The sequence below is a fragment of the Lagenorhynchus albirostris genome, chromosome 7, assembly GCF_949774975.1.
Source record: "Lagenorhynchus albirostris chromosome 7, mLagAlb1.1, whole genome shotgun sequence".
Classification (NCBI taxonomy): domain Eukaryota; kingdom Metazoa; phylum Chordata; class Mammalia; order Artiodactyla; family Delphinidae; genus Lagenorhynchus; species Lagenorhynchus albirostris.
Genome location: NC_083101.1, coordinates 35,977,920 through 36,001,037, shown reverse-complemented (window position 1 = coordinate 36,001,037; position 23,118 = coordinate 35,977,920). Strand labels below are relative to the sequence as shown.

At 52.7% G+C, this 23,118-nt stretch overlaps 1 protein-coding gene across 1 annotated transcript in view; it reads right to left on the bottom strand.

Moving 5' to 3' along the window:
- Nucleotides 1-393: 393 nt before the first annotated feature.
- PAX5 (paired box 5) overlaps nucleotides 394-23,118 on the bottom strand; it is a 175,652-nt gene continuing 152,927 nt past the window's right edge. The window contains exons 9-10 of the mRNA XM_060153394.1: nucleotides 5,714-5,800; nucleotides 394-470 (exon numbers count right to left, since the gene is read on the bottom strand). Of these exons, the coding sequence (XP_060009377.1) occupies nucleotides 394-470; nucleotides 5,714-5,800 (164 nt within the window). The remainder of the gene's footprint in view (nucleotides 471-5,713; nucleotides 5,801-23,118) is intronic.

Sequence of the window (23,118 nt, the reverse complement as noted above, 5' to 3'; positions counted from 1 at the left end):
CACGGGTGCTGTTGAAGCAACAAAAGCAAAAACTCTCCTTCCCAGGCCTGGGGCAGGAAGACGGGCAGGTGGTCAGACAGCTAGGGGGCTGGCAGGCTGGACTGGGGCTGCAGTTGTCTGCAGATCAGTCTGTTGGTTTGTGGAGACCCAGTCACATCGGGAGAAGCTCATCAACTGACTCTTAGAAATGGACGGGTGTCTAGAAGTCCAACAGCGCTACCATAGAAGCCCAGAGTCCCTGGCAGGAAAAGGGGAAGGGAGTTTCAGGCGAGTGGGGGGTTGCTGGGGGTTCGGTCTCATTGGGCCCCTCTGGCTGTGTTCGGAGGGGGCTGGGAGGCTATGGCCTTCAGTGATATGTGTCATAAGTGCTTGGCGCCTGCCTGGCTGCTGGGGTCAGTGACGGTCGTAGGCCGTGGCAGCTGCGGGCGGGGCAGCTCCTCGGGCGGCGGCGCTGTAATAGTACGGGGAGCCTGGAAGAGACAGAAGAGGCCACGGAGGTTGGAGGGAGACCTTGTGCCCCCAGCTCCGTACCAGGGGTCCCCTTTCCACCAGTGTCCCCTGCCTCTGTCTCTTCCTCACCCAAATCCAAACCAATCCTGGCAGTTCTCCCAGATGCCATAACTGGGCACCAAGGCCTGAAGATTGCCAGTCAGGCTCTGTCACTCCTGGCTGAGTGAACCTGGACAAGTGGCTTCACTCCCCTGAGCCTCAGTTTTCTCATCTCTAAAAGGGGGGTCACAGTGGGGCTATACGAGGGCACCACGAAGTAAGGATGTGAAGGTGCTCTGGAAATGGACACTTTTCTAAGCCCTTTATATGCTTTAACTCTTTTAATTTCCACAACAATTCTATCAGGTAGGCACTAGTATTGCCCCCATTTAGCAGATGAGGAAACTGATGCACAGAGAGAATAAGTAGCTTGCCCAGGGTCACGCTGCTAGGAGGTAATCAAGAGGGCAGGGTTAGCATGTGCCACCGCCCCTCCAATCCCAGCCCCATTTAGTGGGTAAAATTCTCCCTCCCCAGCCCCCAGGAAGGCAGTAATGGCTCAAGCAGCAGTGACGATGGGGGCGCAGGCAGTGCCTTGCTGTGCTGTTCTGGAAGGTATGGACACCAGTGCCGTGCTGAAGTATTCCCAGAGATGGATTTTTCTGCTGCCTTCTGTCACCTCCCTGGTTGGAGCCCTGACTCAGACGCCTGGCAGCCTCCTCTGCTCTCTCTCCTGAGGGAGGGGGCCAGTCACCCACAGAGTATCTGCGGTGCCAACCCAGCATCCCAGGTGAGGGTGTGTGTGTGTGTGTGTGTGTGTGTGTGTGTGTGTGTGTGTGTGTGTGTGTGTGTGTGTGTGTGTGTGTGTGTGTGTGTGTGTGTGTGTGTGTGTGTGTGTGTGTGTGTGTGTGTGTGTGTGTGTGTGTGTGTGTGTGTGTGTGTGTGTGTGTGTGGTGTGTGTGTGGTGTGTGTGTGTGTGTGTGTGTGTGGTGTGTGTGTGTTGAGTGCCCTGGTGGGTTCCTATGTTAACTCGTGAGCATGGCACAGGAGCAGGAAAACCACAGGGGCTGCCCCCCACAAATGAGGGACAGGAAATCCTGGCTCAGGCCTCAGAGTTTCCCAGGGGCCAGCTCTCACCCTGAGCTCTGACTCGCTTCCCTCTCAAAGCCTAATCTCATGGCCAGGCTGTCCAGCGACCCCAGTGCGAGGGCCCCATGGCAAAAATCAAAAACGCTTGCATTTACCGTGAGAAATGAAAACATCACCTCACAAAGCGCTCTGTCTTCCTGGTGCCCATTAGACCTCCAACTAGAATAAACTTGTCCTTTCTTCTGTCATTTTTCCTCTTTAATTCACATTATCATCAATTTACTTCTTGACACAGTCATTCCGGGCTCCTACTCGCTCTCTAATCCCTTTACAGTGGCCACAGGCGCTCCGGTTCTAATCCTAATTGACCGCAGCGGCCTTTCTTCCTGCCGCCAGCCTGCCGCCCCGCCTGCCCGGGGCCCCAGTGGGATGCTGGATCCCGGCCACCCTGGCTGGGCTGGGTGTGGGCAGACCGCAGGCAGCTCCTGGGGAGGAGGCTCGGCGGGAAGGGAGGCTCTCCTGCAGCTTCGTTAGGTGGCATTGCTCATCCAGGTGTGGGCAGGGTGTGTGAGGGTCCCACCTGTTTCCACAGCTCCCACTGATCTAGCAGAGCACAGAGGCACCTCAGAGCAGGTTTCCCCACTGGCACCCTCCCCAAGTAGCAGAAATACTCTGCTTCTCCAGCCCAGTGGGATTCTTTCAGCTAAAGCCCTGAAGACACTGGGGAAAGGGCAGGCTGGTAGCTGGGAGCGGGCCTGAAACTTATTTGCAAGACTGTGGCAGAGCAAGCCTGGCATCTCACTCATCTTCAGGAAAGTGGGATCACTGCATTCCGGGCCTCAAGAGAGCATCGTGTTCAGCTCCCGCTTGAATGAAGCTGCCAGTGGCCACTATCCTCATTTTACACCTGAGGCAACTGAGGCCCAGATTGGTTGATGACCTGACCGTGATTCCCCAGGTTACAGACCTGGGCAGAGCAGGGGCCATTTCTCGTGTTTGTAACAGCCCAACATTGTTTAAACTTTTCTTGCGTTTGCAGAGTTTTCTGTGGTATGAGGCCTGCCTCTTTGAGTTAGAAGTCAGAACTCATTCTCCCAGTTGCCTTTGCTGCTAGAGCACAGGGCGTCACCTGGGCCCTGCCAGTTAGAATCTCTTGAGTTTGACCTCAGTTGGGAGGGGAGCAGCTTGAGGAAGTGGGCTGACAGACTCTACCTGCTGGAGGTGGGTACAGAGGCAGGGCAGAGCTCTCAAGCACCCCAGCTGAAGCAGTAGCACAGAGCGGGCTGCTTGCGGGTACCAACAGTGGAGGCGTATACGCTAGAGCAGCCCTGGAGTTGTTCCTGGCTGTGTGTCCGATGCCTGTCTCTTTGGTCCTCCTGGAGATTCTGGGAGCCCCCAATATTCCTTAATAAATTCACTTTCTGCTTAAACCAGCCAGAGTGGAATCTGTCGTTTGCAACTGAAAGCCTGACAGATAAATACAATAACCTGGCTTTCAAAAATAGATCAGCGCTGTTCTCATGGCATACAAGGTCTGAGTATTTGGGATTCCCAGGCTTGTTACTATGGAGAGATGAGCCTCTTTTCCTGGCTGTAGTACTGTTCAGACTGAATTGGTCAGGAAGAGTAAGAGTACCACATCACATACTGATTATGAATACAGGCTCTAGAGTCAGGGTGATGGGAGTTTGAGTTCTCATTCTGCTGCCTGCATGCTGTGTGACCTCAAGTATGTTAATTAACCTTTCTGAGCCTCACTCTTCATCTGTAAAGATAATATTGATACCTTGTGCCCCCTAGGACTGTTGGAAGGATAAAATGAGGTAACCCACATGAGGGGTTTTTCCCAGTGCCTGCACAATTAGCAAGTGCTCATTTAGATGAACAGAGTTTTGATTCTTTTTCCTCTTCTCCACACTGGTTCTGGACCCCCTCAAGTCACTGAGCACATCCCAGCACAGATATACTTGCCTGAGGCTCTCTCACCCCCAGCCTGTGAGCTCCCTGGGACATTGTCCACAACTTTTCCACACCAGACACATAGTCCATGCATATAATTGGGGATATGAACTGGATTTCACTCCAGCTTGAGCGGCAAAGGCCTCGGATGTGGTCTAGTCCCACCTTCCCCTTGACATCCCCTTGGGGTCCTAGCTGCCCACACAATCAGGTGCAGACTTCTTAGTGTGGCATTCAAGGTCCCCCACTTGTGGCCCTACCTCCTACTCCATCCCTTTGCTATGCTTGCCTGAGCAGCTCCCTTCTCACTTCTCTGATTCTTGAACTCCCAGGCAAATCAGCCTATCAGATACCTCATAAAAATTAGAAAAAGCAGCCATACTTCTGTGCCAGGGCTTGGGGCTTTGTGCCATGCATGGGCTCGATTTCAGCCCCCACTTGTCCCCTTGGGCAGTACACGACCATATGTGGAGGCCCTAGGTCAACATGGCCTCCTTGGGGTCATATCCCCATCACAAGGAACCCCTCCTGCAGCCTGGCCCAGGCTTCCTTTGTGCCACATCCCCTGTGGGTCTCACAGCAGCGCTGGGACCAGGGCTCTGTATGAGGCTGATTTGCAGGGAGTGGCTCCCAGGCTCAGGCCTCCTGACCCATCCCTCCACCCCAACCCCTGCTGAAAGACTCGGTTCAGGGTCAGCGTTTGCCTCCTGAAACTGACAACTGGGCCAACTCAGAACCCAGGGCCTCTCAGGGGGGTTGTTTAAGGAAAAGCATTAAGTAAGCGGAGACCTTACCTCATACTTAGAAGTAATTTTTACCAAAACCAAAAAAGAAGTCTGAGTAATCAGTCCCCAGATTCAGCCCCTCCAGGAGGCCACAGATGGCAAGAACCCAGTCTGCTATAAAATGAAATATTCAGGCACAGGGCCTGGAGTGCTAGTTGGCATTGTTCCTTATTTCACCTGAAGTTTTGCAAGCTACACCAAAATGCTTTGGGCGGCCCAAGGCTCAAACTCATGGGAGGATTGCAGCCAGGAAGGGATGGTGTCTACGTCATTGTCTGTCCTAATCACCAAAGCAGGTTGGGGAAGGGGCCAAGGCTGTGACTTCATGGCCTCCTTCGCAGACCCATGCCTAGCAACTTGAGTTTGAAGACACCAGGTTCTTGCTTTTTTGATAAAGTCTATGTTTCTCAGTCCTGAAATAATTCAGGATCCAGGGAAGTAACAGGTTCTTAATTAAGCAGGCCTTATTAAGCTGTACAGATAAACCTGGATGGTCTCAGAGGCCCTTCCATGCCTGACCTTAGTGGAAATTCCTCAGCTGACTGCTGGGGAGAGATCGGTGTTGCTGCCTACAGGCTGATTCACTGGCTCTGCCCCCAGGGTGTGTGACATCTGTGAGCACTGAGCCCCTGCTTCATGCTCCAGAATCTTCAGCTCCAGCTGGCACTCACCAGCTGGTCTCATGTAAGTTCATTGCAACAAAACAAAGGGCTCTCCTTGGCCTCTTGAGGGCTGAGTTAGCCCTGCTTGGTCTTTGGGGTGGCCCAAATATCTTTGATGATGTACACAGATCAGGCTGGCCGCAGCCATGGACCATCTGCAGTCTGAGGCCTGGGCAGAGTCTGGGCACCAGCTGAGCTCGGAACGGCATGACTTGGCAGGCCTTCAGCCACAGGGCAACCCATTTCTAATGGAGCTGGCTCTAGTGGTGTCCATGGCAGACATCACTAATCAATATCCATGCCTCAGAGTCCTTACCAAGACAGATAGCCACTACCAATCAATCCAAGTTGGTCTCCTGGCTGCTCTTATTTAGAGATTTCTCGCCAAAATATTCAATGATTCTTAAGAAATATGTTACTCTTGGGCAGGCACTTTTCCTACCTTTCTCTTTCTCCCTCAATGGCCTTTTAAAATCTGTTCCCCCTCTGTGCCATTTTCCCTTATCCACTAAAACATCGGGGGGAGCGCTGAGTGCATAAGCAGGGCTGGAGTGGTGTTTACTGTCCTGAAGCCCCATCACAACTCCCACGTTGCAAGCATCTGGGGAGAGCTACCCACCCCACCTCAGTGACCGGACCTGAGGATATTGAGGGACCCTCACCCAATGAGGGTGCCCAATGGGGCAGTTGATGGCCCAGGGGCCCCGCAGGGCCTCCGCCAGTACTCACCGAGCAGGCCTGGGTTGGGGAACCTCCAGGAGTCGTTGTACGAGGGGTATTGAGGGTGGCTGTAGGGGCTCCCGGAAAACTCACTCCCTGCATGTGGTGGGTGGAGAGAGAAACAGGAACCAAATGTCAAGTCAAGTCAGGTTCGGAAAATGCCAATGGCATTTGTCTGTTTCATAAACTGCGGGTACTTTGTGTAACCAAGAAAGGCAAGTCCGGTCCACCCCCTTATCAAGTGGACAGCTGTCACTGGCATTGTCTACATTTTCCCCTATAACCTTTTTCTTATTAGTAGGATTGAATACCAACCTCTCACATGTGTACCATTGGATTGCCATGTGCCAGGTGTTCCCTGGGGTTATTGACCCATTTTACAGATGGGAAGACTGATGCCCAGGGTCTCTCACAAAACAGCCTGGATTCACCCAACCCAAGTCCAAAGGCCCAGACTGCTTGGTTCTCAGCAGTAGCCTAAAAAGCCACTCAACAGCCAGCTACCTATACAACTGCTGAGAACCAAGCAGTCTGGGGCTTGGGACTTGGTTCTCAGCGCTGACAGAGGCCACTCCAGGACCCCAGTGTGGATGCAGTGCCACTTCCATGTGTTTCCTGAGTGGCTCTGGACTGGGAAGCCAAAGATGACCCCAACTCTAGTCTAGACCTCTGTGCTGTGAATCCAGAGAGGACTGCTCCCCAGGCCTCAGTCCAGTGGGGAAGAGGAGACATAAACTCAGGCCCCCGGCACTTTGCTGAGATGAAGAGACAAGCTGAAGGGCTGGGGGAGCACAGAAGAGCGACTGGGGGGGGCCTCCTGCGCATGGGGAAAGGACCGAGAGCTGCAAGCTGCGCCAGGTGGAGAGAGCAGTGGGCAGAGCGGTAACTGAGGATGGCTCACTCTTGCCCAGCTGTTCGTGGAGCCATGACGCTTGCGTCTGGCACTTCCTTGTGCCCTCGCTTCCAGCCACAGGAGAGCCTCTTTACCACTAGCCAGTGTCAGGAGAGGAGCTCAAAATCCCTGCCCTCAAACCTTGCTGTCCTGGCTCTGTAGCAGGACAGGCCCCTCCTGTCTCCTCCCTGTGGCTGCAGCTCCTGGGGTGTGGCAGCCCCAGTGCCTGGCAGCAGTTGTATAGGTAGCTGGCTGTTGAGTGGCTTTTTAGGCTACTGGCTACAGAGCATGTGGGCCCCACACTGGCAGTGGTGACAGGAGTCACACAGCCCCATGAGACAACCCTTGCACCATCCACGCGTCCATGGATTCTTGTTAGGGATGCCAAAGGGCCGAAGGGCAGGAGCCTCTAGAAGGACAGCCAGCCAGAAGTCAGGACCTGGAGCACTGCCTTCTCTCTGGGGGCCTCGGCCCAAGTGTAGGGGCCCCAGGGCTCCACCAGGTACAGCAGGAACAATAAAGCAGGCCCGAGGGCCCGCCGCTCCCACCCCCCGGGCCCAGCCAGCCTCCTCCCCACTTCCACAGGCAACTGCAGACAAGGCATGCGCGCGCGCACACACACACACACGCACACGCACGCACACATGCGTTCCTCCTCTGGCCTCTCTGGGGGCCACTCCCAGCCTGACAGGCTGAGCCTTCCAATTCTCTGTTTTTTATGCCTCAGTGGTCAGGGTGTCAGGTTCCAGCGTGCAAGGGAGAGCATGGTGACAGTGCTGGGCCACAGCAGCCCAGCCTCTGCATTTCCATCAGCGCCACGGCACCTCCTCCTCCTCCTGGGGGGTCGGGTGGGGGAGCAGAGCCACAAGCCGCCTGGAGAAGGGGGACAGCCACCCTCTCCCCAGGGTTCTGGACACCCACGGAGCTGCCCCATCAGAGGCGCTTCCTGACAGCACTGCGCCTGGCCCGGGGCATTGGACTACACCAGCAAAGGCCGTCTCTGCATCTCCATCTAGCAGCATCGCGCCTGTCTGCCAGGCCCAGCTCCAAGGCCACCTCTTTCAGGAAGCCTTGATCTCCAGCCCCCAAAAGTGCAAGTCTCGGGCCTGTTCAGCTGGAGTTAATTAATTAATTGTATCCTTGTTGTCCATCCCACACCCTCCCCTCAACTCTGTCCCCAAATTGGCAAAGGGCCATAAACAGCTCCAACTCCTCGAGAGGATGTACCTGTCAGTGTTGCCCACCATCCTCGACCCTGTCCCCACCTGCCTGACTTTCTAGAATCCCACTCAGATACCTCTTCCTCTGGGAAGCCCCTCTCCTGCCCCTCCTGGGGCACACCCTGTCTCCCGCTGTGCCCCACAGCGCCAGATTTGCCCTGACCTGCACGGACTCTCCTGTGACATGGAAGCGTCTGTCTGCAGGTCAGTGTCTGATTCCTCTCAGCACCCACATGCCACCCACCCCCAGTGTAACACCCCGTCCACAGCAGACAGTCGGTGCTCCATGAACCGCCGGTAGCTCGCTGCCTCTACCTGTTACACGACGCTCTTGTCCACATGGCTCTCTCCCTCACCTCCTTCCAGGCTTTGCTCCAATGTCACCTCTGAACCATTGCATTTCCAATGGAAACTCCTTCCACTTTCCCTGCTTAACTTTTCTCCATTGAACTGATCACAATCTAACGTATCTAACTTATTGTGCTTATCTTTCTTGTTAATTCTGCTTCCTCCACTAGGATGTAAGCTCCATGGGGGCAGGGAGTTCATGCCTCTATCTCAATGTCTAGCAGGCCCTGAAAACTATTTGTTAAATGAATGAAAGAATGGGAACTCCTCCCATTCATTCACAGATGACGGCTCTCACTGCTTCCATGATTAGTAATGATAGCCAGGGGTGTATTGTGCACCTGCTGTGTGCCAGGATTCAAACCAGTTTATCCGATCCATTGCCCAGGTTCCATCCACCACACCATCCTGTTCCTGGTGGAAGAAATGAACCCCCAGGGACCCACCCTGCCTGCTGTGTTTAGAGCACTGGCATGGTGGTACCTTCGGCGGGGCCCCTGTCCTATGAAATGCCCTGTGAGAGTGTGCCCTCTGGGTAAGGGGAGCTTGACGGTCTCTGGGGCATGAGGCAGACCTCAGGGCTGGTCCAGCCACATGCTGGGGACTCCAGGATGGTGTCATTATCTGGTGCCACACAGGCAGCTGGCTGGGTTTAGGGAGTCCTCACCCATGAGCTGTGGGGAGACCAGGTCCTCAATTGCCAAGAAAGCTGCCTGTCTGTGGACCCGGACTAGCTCGGCCACAAAGATGGCTGGGAAGCAGCAGACCACCCAGATTCAAGCCCACATGCTGCCACTGAACCCTTCAGCCAGACTGCCTGGGTCCAAGTCCTGCGTCTGCCTCTTCCTAGCTCTGTGACCATCAGCAGGTTACTCAACCTCTCTGCGCCTGTTTCCTCCTCAGTAGAGTCAGGACAATTAATAGATCCCACTGCACGTGGTCACTGTAAAGACTGAATGAATGATACACAGTGTCTGGCACGCAGTGACTGCTCAGCAAATGTCAGTCACATGACAATGACCTGACATCGGTCACCAAGGCCTCCTTGGCATCTAGAATCTCATTTAACCCTCCTGACAGTCCTGTGAAGCTCACGAGATGGGTGCAACTGTCTGCATTTTACATGTGAGGAAATGGAGGCTCAGGAAGGTGTGGGGGGACTTGCCCAGGCCAGGAGGCAACTCCAAGTCCAGCCTCCTGTCTCCCAGCCCAGGGCCCTCTGCCCATGTGACACTGCCTTCCCACCCTGGGCCTCTGTCTTCCATTTGTAAATGGGCAGATCAGACCAAGTGATGTCTAAAGGCCATTCCTATCTGCTGAGCCTGAATTTCACTTCTCAGGGGCCACAGTGCTCCCAGCAGGGAGGGAGGCCTCTCCTTGAGGCTCTGTGGGCCCCACCTGATGATGAGTTTCTTTCGGTCTGGAGGCTCCAATCTCCTGCTGCGTCTCCCCTGCTTGAATTCGCCATCATCACGACACCTGAGGCACATTCACCTTCTTTCCTTCAAATCTTAGGACCGCAGCTTAGAAAAGAGAGCCTGGTCCAGCCAAGACAAGGTCTGGGGAAAGCACTGGGGATGCCTTCTGGGTGGAGGGGAGCATGTGAGCCAGGATGGGTAGGAGTTTGATATGCAGAGGCAGACAGGGCATTCTGGGCACAAGCAAAAGTCTGGGGTGGGATGGACAGTGTGACCCCCGCACAGCCAGGTCTTCATGAGGCCCCAGCAGAGGCAAGCTATGGAGCAGAGTGGGGAGGAGCAGAAACGTTATGCATTTCTCCCTTCAGGGCTGGGACCCGGGAAGCCTTCAGACTCAGGAGGACCAGGACCTGGAGGATGGGCTGCAGGAGGTGAGCCCGTGGTCAGGGAGACCAGCTGGGAGGCTGTGGTCACAATCCAAGCGAGAGGGAACGGGAGCCCGAGGGACAACACAGCTGCAACATCCACAGGCACGAAGCAATGCTCCTCCAGCACAGGAATGAGATTCTCAGGCATCATATGAAAGCCCCACTTCTGGATCATTGTTGGGGCACCCAGAGGTGAGGCCAGAGGGCCCAAGACAGAGCTTGCACAATAGACGCTTCTCTTATGATTGCCCAGCACCAAGGACACCACGGGACACTTGCCTCATTCCACTAACTGATCCGTGCTTTGGGCATCTCTCAAAAATGCCAACCCTTTAAACTGGGAAACCTTTTCTTTATGCATTAAAAGAAAACCTTCCGTGAGGCCTGACTGCGGTGCCAGCTCATGCCCAGCGGCTCATGCCCAGTAGGCAGTGAGACCTCCATTTGGGACCTCCTCAGAGACCGTGTCTGGAGGTGCTCCGACAGAAGCCCCAAGAACTCTCAACAACGAAACATGGGTCATGATCTTCTCCATCTTCAGTCCCCCAGGAGCGAGCAGTCCTGAGGAGAAAGCAAGACTGGACCTTCTGAGACCAGGCCTGGAACTGGCACCATGAGCTAGGCCCCCGCACTGTGCTGGGCCACCAGAAAGTGGGGAGGGGGCAGGGAGGAGCCTGCCCACAGGGTGGGTGTGGGCTTCCCGTGGCAGTGCTGAGAGGGAGCCTGCCCCCATGGTCTGTAGTCAGCCTGCCACTTATTGGCTGTGTGGCCTTGGGAAAGTAATGGAACCTCTCTGGGCAGAGTCTTGTCATCTTGAATATGGGCCTAATAAAACACCTACATCATAGGATTGGTGACAGGTAAACAAGATAATATTATTGGAAGAACAAAACTACCTGCTCCTGTGCCAAGGAGACTGGGGAAGCTGGGGAGTGAGGGAAGACTGAATCAGTCCCTAAAAAGAATTTTAGAGCTTTATTTATTTTCATTGCTGAGTTCTTGGATATGCAAAAGGAGGCCCAGAGCTGGGTTCAGGGGTGGGGATGGTGACAGCTCACGTGTGGTGCGTGGAGGACTGAACGACCTGAACCGAGGGAGGTTCTGCTATCAAGAAGGAGAAAGCGGGAGACAAAAGGAGACGTCCGTGCCCCGTGGGGTGCGAGGAGCGAAGAACATTCAAGAAGTGGGCGTCTAATTCCCGTTTTAAGTCACCCACATTGGGACGTAAAGCCTGCTACACGCTCAAATGCCAATACGACTGGGCTGGTGTTTTCTCCCCGCGTGGAAACCGAAGGAAGCAGCTGCGTGCCACGTTTGGGCAGCCAGTGGGGTTGAGGTGAAAGACTGTGGTCCAAGAACAGTGTGGATCACAGGGCCCGAGAACTCCGTGATGTCAGGAAGCCTGAGCCACAGGCGTGAGCGCGCGGAAGTTAACCGTCCCCCCTCCAACGCCCCGTCTGAGTGCAGTTAGGAAGCATCTAGAGGGCGTGGCACTCCATCTCATGATAACCCCATCCAAGATTTTAGAGCAGAGAACTCAGGGGCTCGGGGCCGAGGGACTTGGCTTCTCACTAGGTATCCGAGGGACTAGCGATCACTCCCCTCATTCCTACCCAACTCTAAGCAACTCACTTCTTCCCAGAATTAATGGGAAGTAAGATATGCCCGTTCCCCCCACCACAAACTTATCTTAGATTAAACCTCACCAACCTCTGCTGAGACTCATAGTTCCAGATTATTTGAACTGGACAAACTTGAGAGATAAGTTCCTTCAACCTCCCCTCCCCCAAGCCACACACCAGGCAGGGCCAGGGCAGGACCAGGGCAGGACCAGAACACCGGCCTATTTCCAAGTCCCCGGGGCTTCCACCATCCCAAGGAAGACATCACTGGGCTGGGCCAGCGGGGGAGAGAAAATACTCCCCTCACCACCCTCCCCACCTCTGGTATGTCTGAGAATTTTCAAACACACAGCAAAGTTGAAAGAACTTTACAGTGAACACTGTGTACCCACTACCTAATTCCGCCATCAATATTTTCTTACACTTGCTTATCATCTATCTCTCCCTCCAGCCTTTCATTCATCTTATCTTTTATGTATTTCCAAGTAAACTGGAAACATCAATACATTTTCCCCTAAGTATTTCAGCCTGTGTATCATTAACTGAAATTCATTATTTGTTTAAAAGTTTTTTCTTTTGATGTAAAGTGTACACATAATGAAATGCACAGATCTTAAATGTACTATTGCTGCGTCTTGACAAATGTATACACCTGTGTAGCGGAAACCTCTATGAAGATATAGAACATTATCTTCACCCCAGAGAAGGAAAGTTCTCTTTTGCCGGAGAAGGGGGCCTTTTGACCATGAGAACCCAGTTATCTGGGGATCTGACCAAGTCATTCCCCATGAACACGGAGCTCTAAGATTAGCCCTGACATCTCTCCTTCTGTTAACTAGAAGAGGGCAGTGAGTACTTTCATCTGCATTGTCTGTTAGAGCAGGGAACAGTTAAGTCCTTTGTGCTTGGCTGACGTATCAAGCACATTAAGGAAGTTATCAAGCGTGATGACTTGGAGGGTATAACCCCGAACACTGAGGACTGGGTAACTGTGACTAAAACAAAACAAGGCGGGCTGACTAAATCTGTTGATGCCAGCTACACTGTCTTTTATCTCCTCACTAAGCAGCACCGGAGGCTCACTGGGCATGGACTAACATTCCAGCCTTTTCTCCAGCCACCCTCCATACAGGGAGCCGCCCAGCTTTGATCGCTCAGTGGAAGAAAGATCTGCAGCCAGAGCCCTGTGGCCCTAGTAACAAGGTACCGGTTATTCTTTTTTTTTTTTTTTTTGCGGTACACGGGCCTCCCACTGCCGCGGCCTCTCCCGTTGCGGAGCACAGGCTCCAGACGCGCAGGCTCAGCGGCCATGGCTCACGGGCCCAGCCACTCCGCGGCATGTGGGATCTTCCCGGACCAGGGCACGAACCCGTGTCCCCTGCATCGGCAGGCGGACTCTCAACCACTGCGCCACCAGGGAAGCCCGGTACCTGTTATTCTTAACAGGACCACTCACAAATACAGCGAGGGTGTGAACTGGCTAGTCGAAAACGGAATAACTTCTGAGAGACAATGGCTGCTGGAAGACAAAGAATCCTTTCGCAGCAGCTTTCAACCGAGCTCAACAGAGCAGCACTGGAGAACGCGCGAGCCGAAATGCTCCTGACAAAGTCGGCCGAAGGCTACCTGCTAGGCAAGCTTCCAGTCGGGGACATCACAAGGAACAAGGTGTTTCAACTTTTCCAGGTGAATCGGTACGACCCCGTCTTGGCAGCGAACATCCTAGTTCGCTGGGCCCGGCGGGAGTTCAACAAGTGCAACCGCCATCTGGTTCTACAGACCTGCGACCACCAGCAAGACAAGCATCGTGGAGGCTATTGCCCGTGCTGTGCCATTTTATGGCTGTGGAAACTGGACTAATGGGAACTTTCCTTTCAATGACTGGGTAGATAAGATGGTGATTTGGTGGGAGGAAGGAAAGATGACCAGTAAAATTGTAGAGTCTGCTAAAGCCATTTTGGGTGGGTCGGCCATGCGGGGTTGATCAAAAATGTAAAGGTTCTGTGCAAATTGAACCAACGCCTGTACTTATTACCAGTAATATATATAAGTGTACTGTGGTTGATGGGAACAGCACTACCCTGGAACATAAGGAACCTTTGGAGGAAAGAATGTTCCTTTTTAGGTTCACAGTAAAACTCAGGCATGATTTGGGGAAATAAGTAAATGGGAGATAAGAGAATTTTTCCAGTGGGGCCATGGCAATGCTATACCAGTTGAACCGGTGTTCGAGGTTCCTACAGGCGCTAACAAACCCCACTTACCTGAGAGTGCTGTGAATAGACCAGTTGTAGTTTCGGTAGCGAGGGGATTTCCATTGCCTTGGTGAGCAGCTCAAAGTTCCCCATGTCAGCTGGAAAGTGCCGAAGTTCCCCCAGCTCCTCCCTCGTCCCCTGCCGCATCTGCTGAATCAGCAGCTGACACAGGGATATAGGGGCCCCCCAGGAGGCAAGGGAAAACACACAAGAGGAGTCTCTTGACCTGTTCACAGTGCCTTGACACCACTGGTCTGGCTGAAATAAAGATGAGGTGTCCAGAGCGCAAGTTTAGCCGTGACAGAGCTGTTGTCCTGTCGTGCGAGGAACGTAAGGGGTTGGCGAAGCTGGTGGTTTTGGATCAATCTAATAAGCATACGCGGGAATATTGCACGTGCGTGGCTCATCACAGTTTTGACTGTTATGAATGTTATCCGGGCAGCGGCTACTTGGTGCAACTCAAAACCTGGACGCGCTGTCCCTAAACCAAACCAACAGCAGCCATGGCTTCCAGCTTTGTCTGGATCTGGAGGACGACCTAAACACTCTGCAGTGGGTCTTGTCCTCCCTGGCTATAAGTACCTTGGCCCTATTAACGGCCTTGCTAAGGGCTGTCAGGTCAACAAGGTGGATGCAGCCATGCGAGTCCATGACCTATGACAAAGTAATCGAGGAGGGAGACAACCCTTATCTCACTTTTAATTCAGCAGACCAAGAGCGGATAGACTCTTTCCCAGGAGATACCTCCTTTGGTGGAAACCTTACCCGAGGTGTCTTCCAGGCCAAGAAGCGCCTGCTGACACCTATGGGCCTCACAGACATGCCCCACCCCACCCCCGCAGCCGCAGACACCAGCCCTGGAGAGCCCAGTCTCCCCGCGGGAGGACGAGGAGGAGAATGTACCCCTTTGGCCCCCCGCAGATCCTCTGGAGTGGCTACCGTGAGAAGCGCAGGAAGCAGTAATTTGGAGATGGCTACGCAAGACGCAGAAGTTTCAGGTGCAGGCGGCGGCAACAGAGGCATTGGAGAGTCCTCAGGAAATTGGCATGTGATTCTCAATGGCAAGGGAATCTCGTCACCACTCGTTCCACGAGAACTTGGGTGTTCCCCTTCTATGACAACAATCTCTACAAGCAGATTAAAGGCCATGCCTCTGACATGTCCGCCTACTTGGGTTACAGCACCCCTGGGCCTACCTCGACTTCAACAGATTCCAGTGCCACTGGAGTCCCCAAGACTGTCAGCGACTTATCAACAACTACTGGGGCATCCGACCAAAGGCTCGTAGAATCAAAATTTTCAACATACAAGTTAAGGAGGCCATGGAGGCAGCAGGCACAAAGACAACTGCCAGTAACCTAATGTCAACCATCCAGATTTTTGCAGATGACACGTACCAGCTGCCATACGTGGTTGGAAATGCCACCGAGGGGTGCTTGCCCACTTTTCCCGGTGATGTTTTTATGTGGCCTCAGTACTGGTACTGCACTGTGCATATGAAGAGCAGAGGGAACACATGCCCTACTCCACGCTCAGCTTTTTATTGCCTAGAATACTTTTCCAGTCAGATGCTTCGCATTGGCAATAATTTCAGTTTTCAATATGCCTTTGAAGACCTCCCTTTTCACTCTTGCCTTGTGCATAATCAAAGACTGACTCATCTCTCCAACCCCCTTGTCGACCAGTACCTATATGGGTTCTACCAAACTTCAGCAGATGGCACAATTCAAACCACAAAAATTAAGAAGAGTAACTATGGGCAAAGATACACCAACTATGAGCCGGGCCCGTGGCAATGCATGCAGGGCTTCTCAACCAATAAAGAAAACAATCAACCTAACATGTCTGCAGAGGACCAAGCAGTGGAGAATTGGTTGGCAAATGCAAAGAGCTTTTTTTTTTTTTTTTTGCGGTACGCGGGCCTCTCACTGTTGTGGCCTCTCCCGCTGCGGAGCACAGGCTCCGGACGCACAGGCTCAGCGGCCATGGCTCACGGGCCCAGCCGCACGTGGGATCTTCCCAGACCGGGGCACGAACCCGTGTCCCCTGCATCGGCAGGCGGACTCTCAACCACTGCGCCACCAGGGAAGCCCGCAAAGAGCTTTTGAAGGCCCAGACCAAATGGCATAAGCAACTGGAACGACAATGCAGGGAAGGTGGTGTACATAACAGCTTGATAATGCAGACCACCAACAAAGCACCTACCCCACATTTCACCAAAGAGGATGAGATTGAAACAACAAATATCTATGCAGCTACTTCTGGCAGAAAAATTCCATCGAGTCAAAACACCCCCAGCAATAAACCACAAAAGGAAGTGCCCTTATATATGGGTGTACAGCCTGGTCGGGTATGTATGGATAAAGACATCTATCTCCAGGGCCCTATTTGGGTGAAAATTCCTGACACTGATGGCAATTTTCAGCCTCGTCCTAACATGGGAGGCTTTGGGTGCAAACATCCACCTCCGATGATTCTGCAGAAAAATACTCCAGTCCCTGTAGAACCTCCTGCGGCCTTCACTGAAACGCCTATTAAGTCTTTTATTAGTCAGTATTCCACTGGTCAGGTAACAGTGGAAATTGATTGGGAGCAAAAATCAGAATCCAGCAAACGCTGGAATCCAGAGATCCGATTCACAAATAATTACACCCCAACTGATTGGGCAGAGTTTACTCCTAATGTTATTTTCCTCGCTTTATTGGGTCAAGATACCTTACTAAGAACCTGTAACCCTGATCCCTCTATAAACCGTGTAATTCCTGAACCAAATATAAGTGTGTGTGTATTATTTTCGTCTTTTGATGTTTCCCTCTTATCTGGTTCATTCATTCATGGTCACGGCGGTGGCGGGGGGCGTGGAATGGTGGCTGGTGCAACCGGAAATCAAGATTGCATCAGACAGAAGTGAGGTAACTGGCAGCACATCACTGGACCGGAAACACATCATCAGAAGGCAACAGGGCGGGGCTAGGATTAGGGTAAACCTTACCAATGGGATGTGCCAGGGCCGCCCGATTGCTGAAAAGCCCCAGAGTGGCAAATGGAAAGCCCTTCCAAAGCTACTAAACAGAATCAAGCTGAGGAATGGATGTTCTCTCCTCAAAGGCCCTAAAAGAAAGCAGAGGCTTAAGAAATTTAGGATAAATGGTGGATTTTCCCAAAACAGCACCATCTTTCAAACATAGAAGAGCTGGCTGTAAAATAACAATAACTATTGTAAAAACCAATAACTAGGTAACTAGAAAGGAGTGATTGAAATTAAAAGTTTAAAGGGGGCCACAAGAAAAGGCACTGGGGCTTCCCTGGTGGCTCAGTGGTTAAGAATCTGCCTGCCAATGCAGGTGACACGGGTTCCAGCCCCGGTCCGGGAAGATCCCACATGCCGCGGAGCGGCTAGGCCTGTGCACCACAACTACTGAGCCTGCGTGTCTGGAGCCTGTGCTCCACAACGGGAGAGGCCGCGACAGTGAGAGGCCCGCACACCGTCATGAAGAGTGGCCCCCGCTCGCCGCAACTGGAGAAAGCCCTCACACAGAAACGAAGACCCAACACAGCCAAAAATAAATAAATATATATTAAAGAAAAAAAAGAAAAGGCACTGAATGCAGCTGTCCTGGAGATTCCAGGGCCAGGAAAGTCGGCAGAATCAGAGATATTTTCAGTTTCCCCTTTGCTAAGAGCTCAGAGATGGCAAGAAAGTCAAAAATTCTCACTCTCACTAAAATTCTCAGAAGTGACAGGTAAAGGGCTCAGTGTAGCTCTTAATTAACCCAAAACGACACCTGCCAGATGATGGGGATTTGCAGAGCGCGCTGGGGGCCGACCCCATCTGCAGATGGTGGGCTCCCACCTCTGCTCAAGACCTTGGCCAGCTGTAATTAACATACAGAAAGTCTTTCAAAGTGACTTCGCAGCCAAGTTCTATTTCTGAAGGATTCAAACTGGGCTTTGAGAGAAAATCTCTGCAGAGGAAGAGGAGGAAGAAGGAATGATTTGAAAAGGACCGTGAGACTTCTACAGTCCTTCCCTGTGGTTTTGTAGAACTGCATGGTGCGCCGTGGCTCAGGGGTCAGTGGGTACCTGGGCATATACAACACTGTCTATGGCCAGAGTGATCCTGACTAGAGCACCCAACACAGGCACAGCCAGCCTTTCAAATATATTACATATTATTTATATAATATACCACCTACGTTATTATAAAATTCACACATATATACACTGGATATATACATACACATATATGTGTGTACATACAATATATATAACACACGTATTCACAGATATCCATGTGCACATGCACACACATGCAGGATTCTGGGGCTCCGTCAAGCTTCTCTGAGTGACCTTGATCAAGTCTTTTCTTCTCACCAAGACTCAGTTTTCTCATCTGTAAAGGCGGTGTGTACGGGAGAGATTGAAATAACTGACCTCAAAGGGCTTTCATGGCTCAGATCCCCCCTTTTCTATCTTCCCTGCACCCACCCCCAATCTGGTCCCCTTGAAGGCCAAGGTTTCTCAACTGTCTTCTCTCCAGAGCAAGACCTTCCTGGGCTCCCAACGGAGAAAGGAAAACCCAAGCAAACTCGGTAAAGGTCAGCCCTGTCAGCCCGGACAGCCCAGCACACAGAGCATCGATCTGTTCCTGGGAAAAACCTCTTCTCCCACCAGCTAGGCCAGCCATGAAGCCCTTCAGAAAAACAGAGAGAGGAGAAAAACCAAGGGAGAGGGTGAGAGTGAGGGGGAGAATGCAGAATGTCTCATTTCTGCTTCTCTGGAGAGCCGTGGACTTTGCAGTTAGATGGTGGTGCTGGCAGGGGCACAGCGAGACGGAGCTGAAGACCGGGGTTGAGTCCCTGCTCTTCTTCCACCATGAGGCAGTGGAGTGACCATTCTGAGCCTTGACTTGGCCCCCAGTAGAGAGGAGGCTGTTGTGCCTGCAGCCCACTTCCTGTTGTCTGCAACTACAAAGCCCCGAATGCAGGGACCCTTCAGGGAACTTAGGAGAAACAAGGCCACAGTCGCATTACAGTGCCTCCAACACAGACCACAGGACGTGCACAGACCCCACCTGCTGGCCACCCATCAGAGGCAACACTGGGGCCCCCGAACCACACGGGGCCAACAGAAACATTGCTGGTCTGCTCAGTGTTGTTTGGTTTTTGTTTGTTTATTCGCCACACTGTGCATTTCTTCCCTGGCTGCCTAGTTTTAAAGGGGCAAGTGTGTCATCAGCTACAGAACAAGCAATATACAATTGTCTTGTTCCCGATGCTGATTTCCCCTCTTTCTGTGACGTGCCTGGCCCCTGTAGGTATTTCAGGGTGAGACCCATGGCTATGCTATGACTCACATTGAGCACTTCTGGTTCAATTTTAATCTGTTCTCTTGGTGTGGTATTATTCCAAAATTCTGTCTCAATGCTCTCATTTAAGCAAACAATGCACAAGACAACGTACTGTCTCACTAGGGTGCAAGACAACACCTGACTTGTGAGTATGTGTGCAGAACTGGGGAGTTCCTGGTTTCTAGCGTGCCCTTACCTGGGAGTGCCCACAGGCAACACACGTGTGAGGACCAAGCCTGCAAGGTAATGCCCAGAAGGCTCACAGTGGCATTCAAGGCCCTGCAGGGTCTGTCCCAACGAGCTTCCCAGCCATACCTCCCACTGCCCCATTGCTCTTCATCTGAAATGCCACCTTCCTCTCCCTCCTCATGTCCAATCCCCCACCTTGTCAAAACCCAGCTCAAATACCACCTCCTCCAGGAGGCCTTTCTGGATTGATTGTCCTCACTTTCCCGTGAGCCCCTAACCCTGGGTGGATCCCTGGCTATGGCCCAGAGCACTTCCTGCGCAGACTCAGGGTGGTTGTGACCCTATCTTGCTTCCCCTGTTGGTGAGTCTGTGGCTCCTCCTTGAGGGCAGGAGCCAGGACTGATCATGTGTGACTGACAGATCCCAGTGGCCCCGGCTGGCCCCCAGCGCCTGGCTCCACCCATAGTACAAATGCTGGCTGAGTGAGCACTGCGTGTGTCCGACAGCTGTTCCTTGAGCCAGGTGCTTTCAACGTCAGACAGAAACAGATCGTGAAATTATGCTACAAAGCATTAGTGAAACACTGGTCCTTGCTCTTTGATAGAGGCATGAAGCATGAGACAGAAAGACAGACAAAGGCAACAAAACACACCGAAAAGAGAGGTGAGCTATGTCTGCTGCAGGGGCCAGGGTGCAGGTCCCGCAGGTGGAAAGGGACACTGGATGAGTGCCATCTTGAAGGGCTAGGACCCCCATCAGGCCTCTCTTGGCCTCACTGCCACATAATGACAGCACCAAGGTTGGCTCACTCCAAAAGAACAAAGAAGTTTAAAAAAAACAAAAGAGCAAAAACCACTGATAGTTACAGCTCAGAAACCAGGACCAGACTGCATTCCAGGGGGCCGAAGCTGGGTGGGAAAACTGGGCAGGTTTTTTCCTGAGTACTCATTTGGCCATCAGAAGATGCTGGGTCTGGAAACCTGAAGACTTTCTTTGAGTGACCAGGAGGTGGCCAAAAGCCCCCATTCCAAGCCTAAACGTCCAGACTCCAGGTTCTACAGAATTCTGCGGGGATGACACTAAATTGCATTCCAGAGAAAATCAGCTCACACATTTGTGATGGATGTCTAATAGATTCACAAGAATTCTGTTTATCCGTTCAATTCAGCATTCACAGTGGCTCTATTCAGAGCTCTCTGCTAGGCCCCCTTCCCCCCACTCAGGATGGTGCACAGGCCCCGTATTCAGGGCACACCTTGCATCTAAGAGGCTTCCTTAGATCCAGAACTAGGCATTTAGGCACCAGCAAATGGTGAGGAGGACTTAGAAGCAGAGCAGAAGTTATCATTTATTCTGGCTGGGGTATCCAGGAAGGCTTCTTGTAAGAAGTGACTGTGATCTGGGCTTTGAAGGACATTGAAGCAGCATCATTTAGTGGGTTACTGAAATCTGTTCGTATGCACCTCCCACCAGCCCCGGCTGCATTCTGAAGATCAAAGTGCACTGCCACTGTTCCCATGGAAGGGAGCCTGGGGGCGAGGAGGCAGTTCCGCAGGACACAATGTGTCCTGGTGTGGAATGGGCCACAGAGGCCTGACTCTTATCTCTTTCAGCTCCGTCAAGGCAACTGCCAATGAGGCACGTTGACCAATAAACCCTGAAACCCTTGGACAGCTCTGAACCACATTATGACTTTTGTAAATTATGGTAAAAAGGTGGGCACTGATATTCTGCACAGGTAGTGAGAGCAGCCATGGCTGCCATTCTGTGTTGATAACTGAGGCTCAGGGGAAGACCATGGGCTTGGAGCCGGTCAGTCCCTGTCAAAACCCCTCGGCCACTCAGCTGAGTGGCCTTGGAGAAGTCACTTTACTTCTCTGAACCTGAGGTCATTTGCAGTGTGGCACTGCAGCATTCACAGGACTAAACTGTATCAACACATTTCAAAGTCTTCTGTGAATCAAAACGTGTTCTACAGACGTGAGGGGCTATTTGATGCTTAACCCAGGTCTTGGCGCATAACACACGCTCTGTGTGACAGTTGAAAAAATGGATGCACTGGGACTTGTTTTTAATGAAAATTATATTTCCAGATGATTTTCTCATATTTCAACAAATGCTCCAAATTCTTGACTGTAGGGGAAGCCTTGAACTAGGAGTCAGGGTCCCAATCTTGTTCTGCCTCTACCACTGTGCGACCTTGGATATACGCCTTGGAGGTTCACTTAGCCTCAGTTTCCCCAAGTGAACCATGGCAGGTGGGAAGTAGACAAGATTGGTTTCCAATCTCTCCACCCTAAGGAACACTTTTTCTCCCAGACTCATGCTCAATCGCCCCTCTGCTTGCTGAAATGATGAGTCCAACCCCATGCCCTTTGAAAGGGTTCTTCGAGGTCTTTTTGTGGCGAATAGACAGTTTCCACCAGGCCGCGTATAAAGCGTACAAGTCCCCAGCCCCTGTTACCAGCTCCCAGACTCAAAAAATGGCCCCAGCCCCCTGCAACTCAGAGCCCCTCTCACCTCCCAGCACACTCCCGGAGCCTCCTGGTATGCCTTCTCTCAGCTCACATCAGCCCAAGGCTGAGTTACTTTCCTGTGGCCAAGACCTTGGCCTGTCCCTCAGAGCAGCCAGGGGTCCTCCTCTGAAGAATTGCCTCCCCCAGGGCCGCGCCTGACTCGGCACGGAGGCCTGAGCGTCCTGCCGCTGACTAATGAGAGGGAGGTGACGGTGTCATACCTTGCTGGGAAGTCGCAGTGCCAGAGCCGACCCGCGCCGCCTGCCATCAAATTTTAATGTTGCTGCTGACAGATTTATGGAATGCCTCACCAAGTGTTTGCGAGGAGACCAGCCAAGATTTACCTCCACAATTACTACCACGATGTGCAGGCTTTGCTGTGTGCCGGGAACTTGCAGCAGAGCGGCTCAGAGCCACAGTGCACCCTGAGGATCGCACTCAGTTCTGCACACCCTTCCCGCCCCCAGAGCCAAGGGTCCGGGGCTGGAGGCAGAGATGACTCAGACACGGTCCCTGCCCACCAAGAGAGCTCGCGGTCCGCGGGAGGGGGCAGCATACACATCAAGTACTCGGGTCCTGGGTGGCTGGGGACCAGTGCACAGATACAGGGAGAGAGGCAGTCTGGGCTGAAGAGGGGAAGGGGGTTATATCTCTATCAGAGTCAGGGTCAAGCACGGAGCCAAAGATGGGGCTCTGCGGGGCCATCCAGCTGCTTCAGCTCTCCTGGTCACTCCTCTGCCTGGAAGGGCTCCGGGGCTCTCCATCCCTCCCCACTGCTGGGCTCAGGGTGTCGGCGCCCCTGTCCATCAGCAGCTGTGCCCGCCATTCAATCCTTGGGGTGCCCTCTCCCGAGGCTGATGGAGTGGATGTAGCCTCCCAGCTCCTCACCCTTCCTCACCGGGTCAACGAATCCCTTGCTCTTTAAGTTGTAGGGCTCTCCCTGAGCAGACATGCGCCAGAGGGCAGGAGTAACGTACAGTGATCCAGGCCCGGGTCCTCAAACCTTGCTACCTGTTAGAATCATCTGGGGAGCTTTAGGAAATCCAGACGGCCAGGCCACACCCCAAACTAGTTAAATCAGAATCTCTGGGGTGGGGCCAGGTGTCAGTATTGGTCTGAACTTCTGAGGTGATTCCACGCGCAGTGAGTTTGAGAAGTAGTGGACAGGCACTTGCT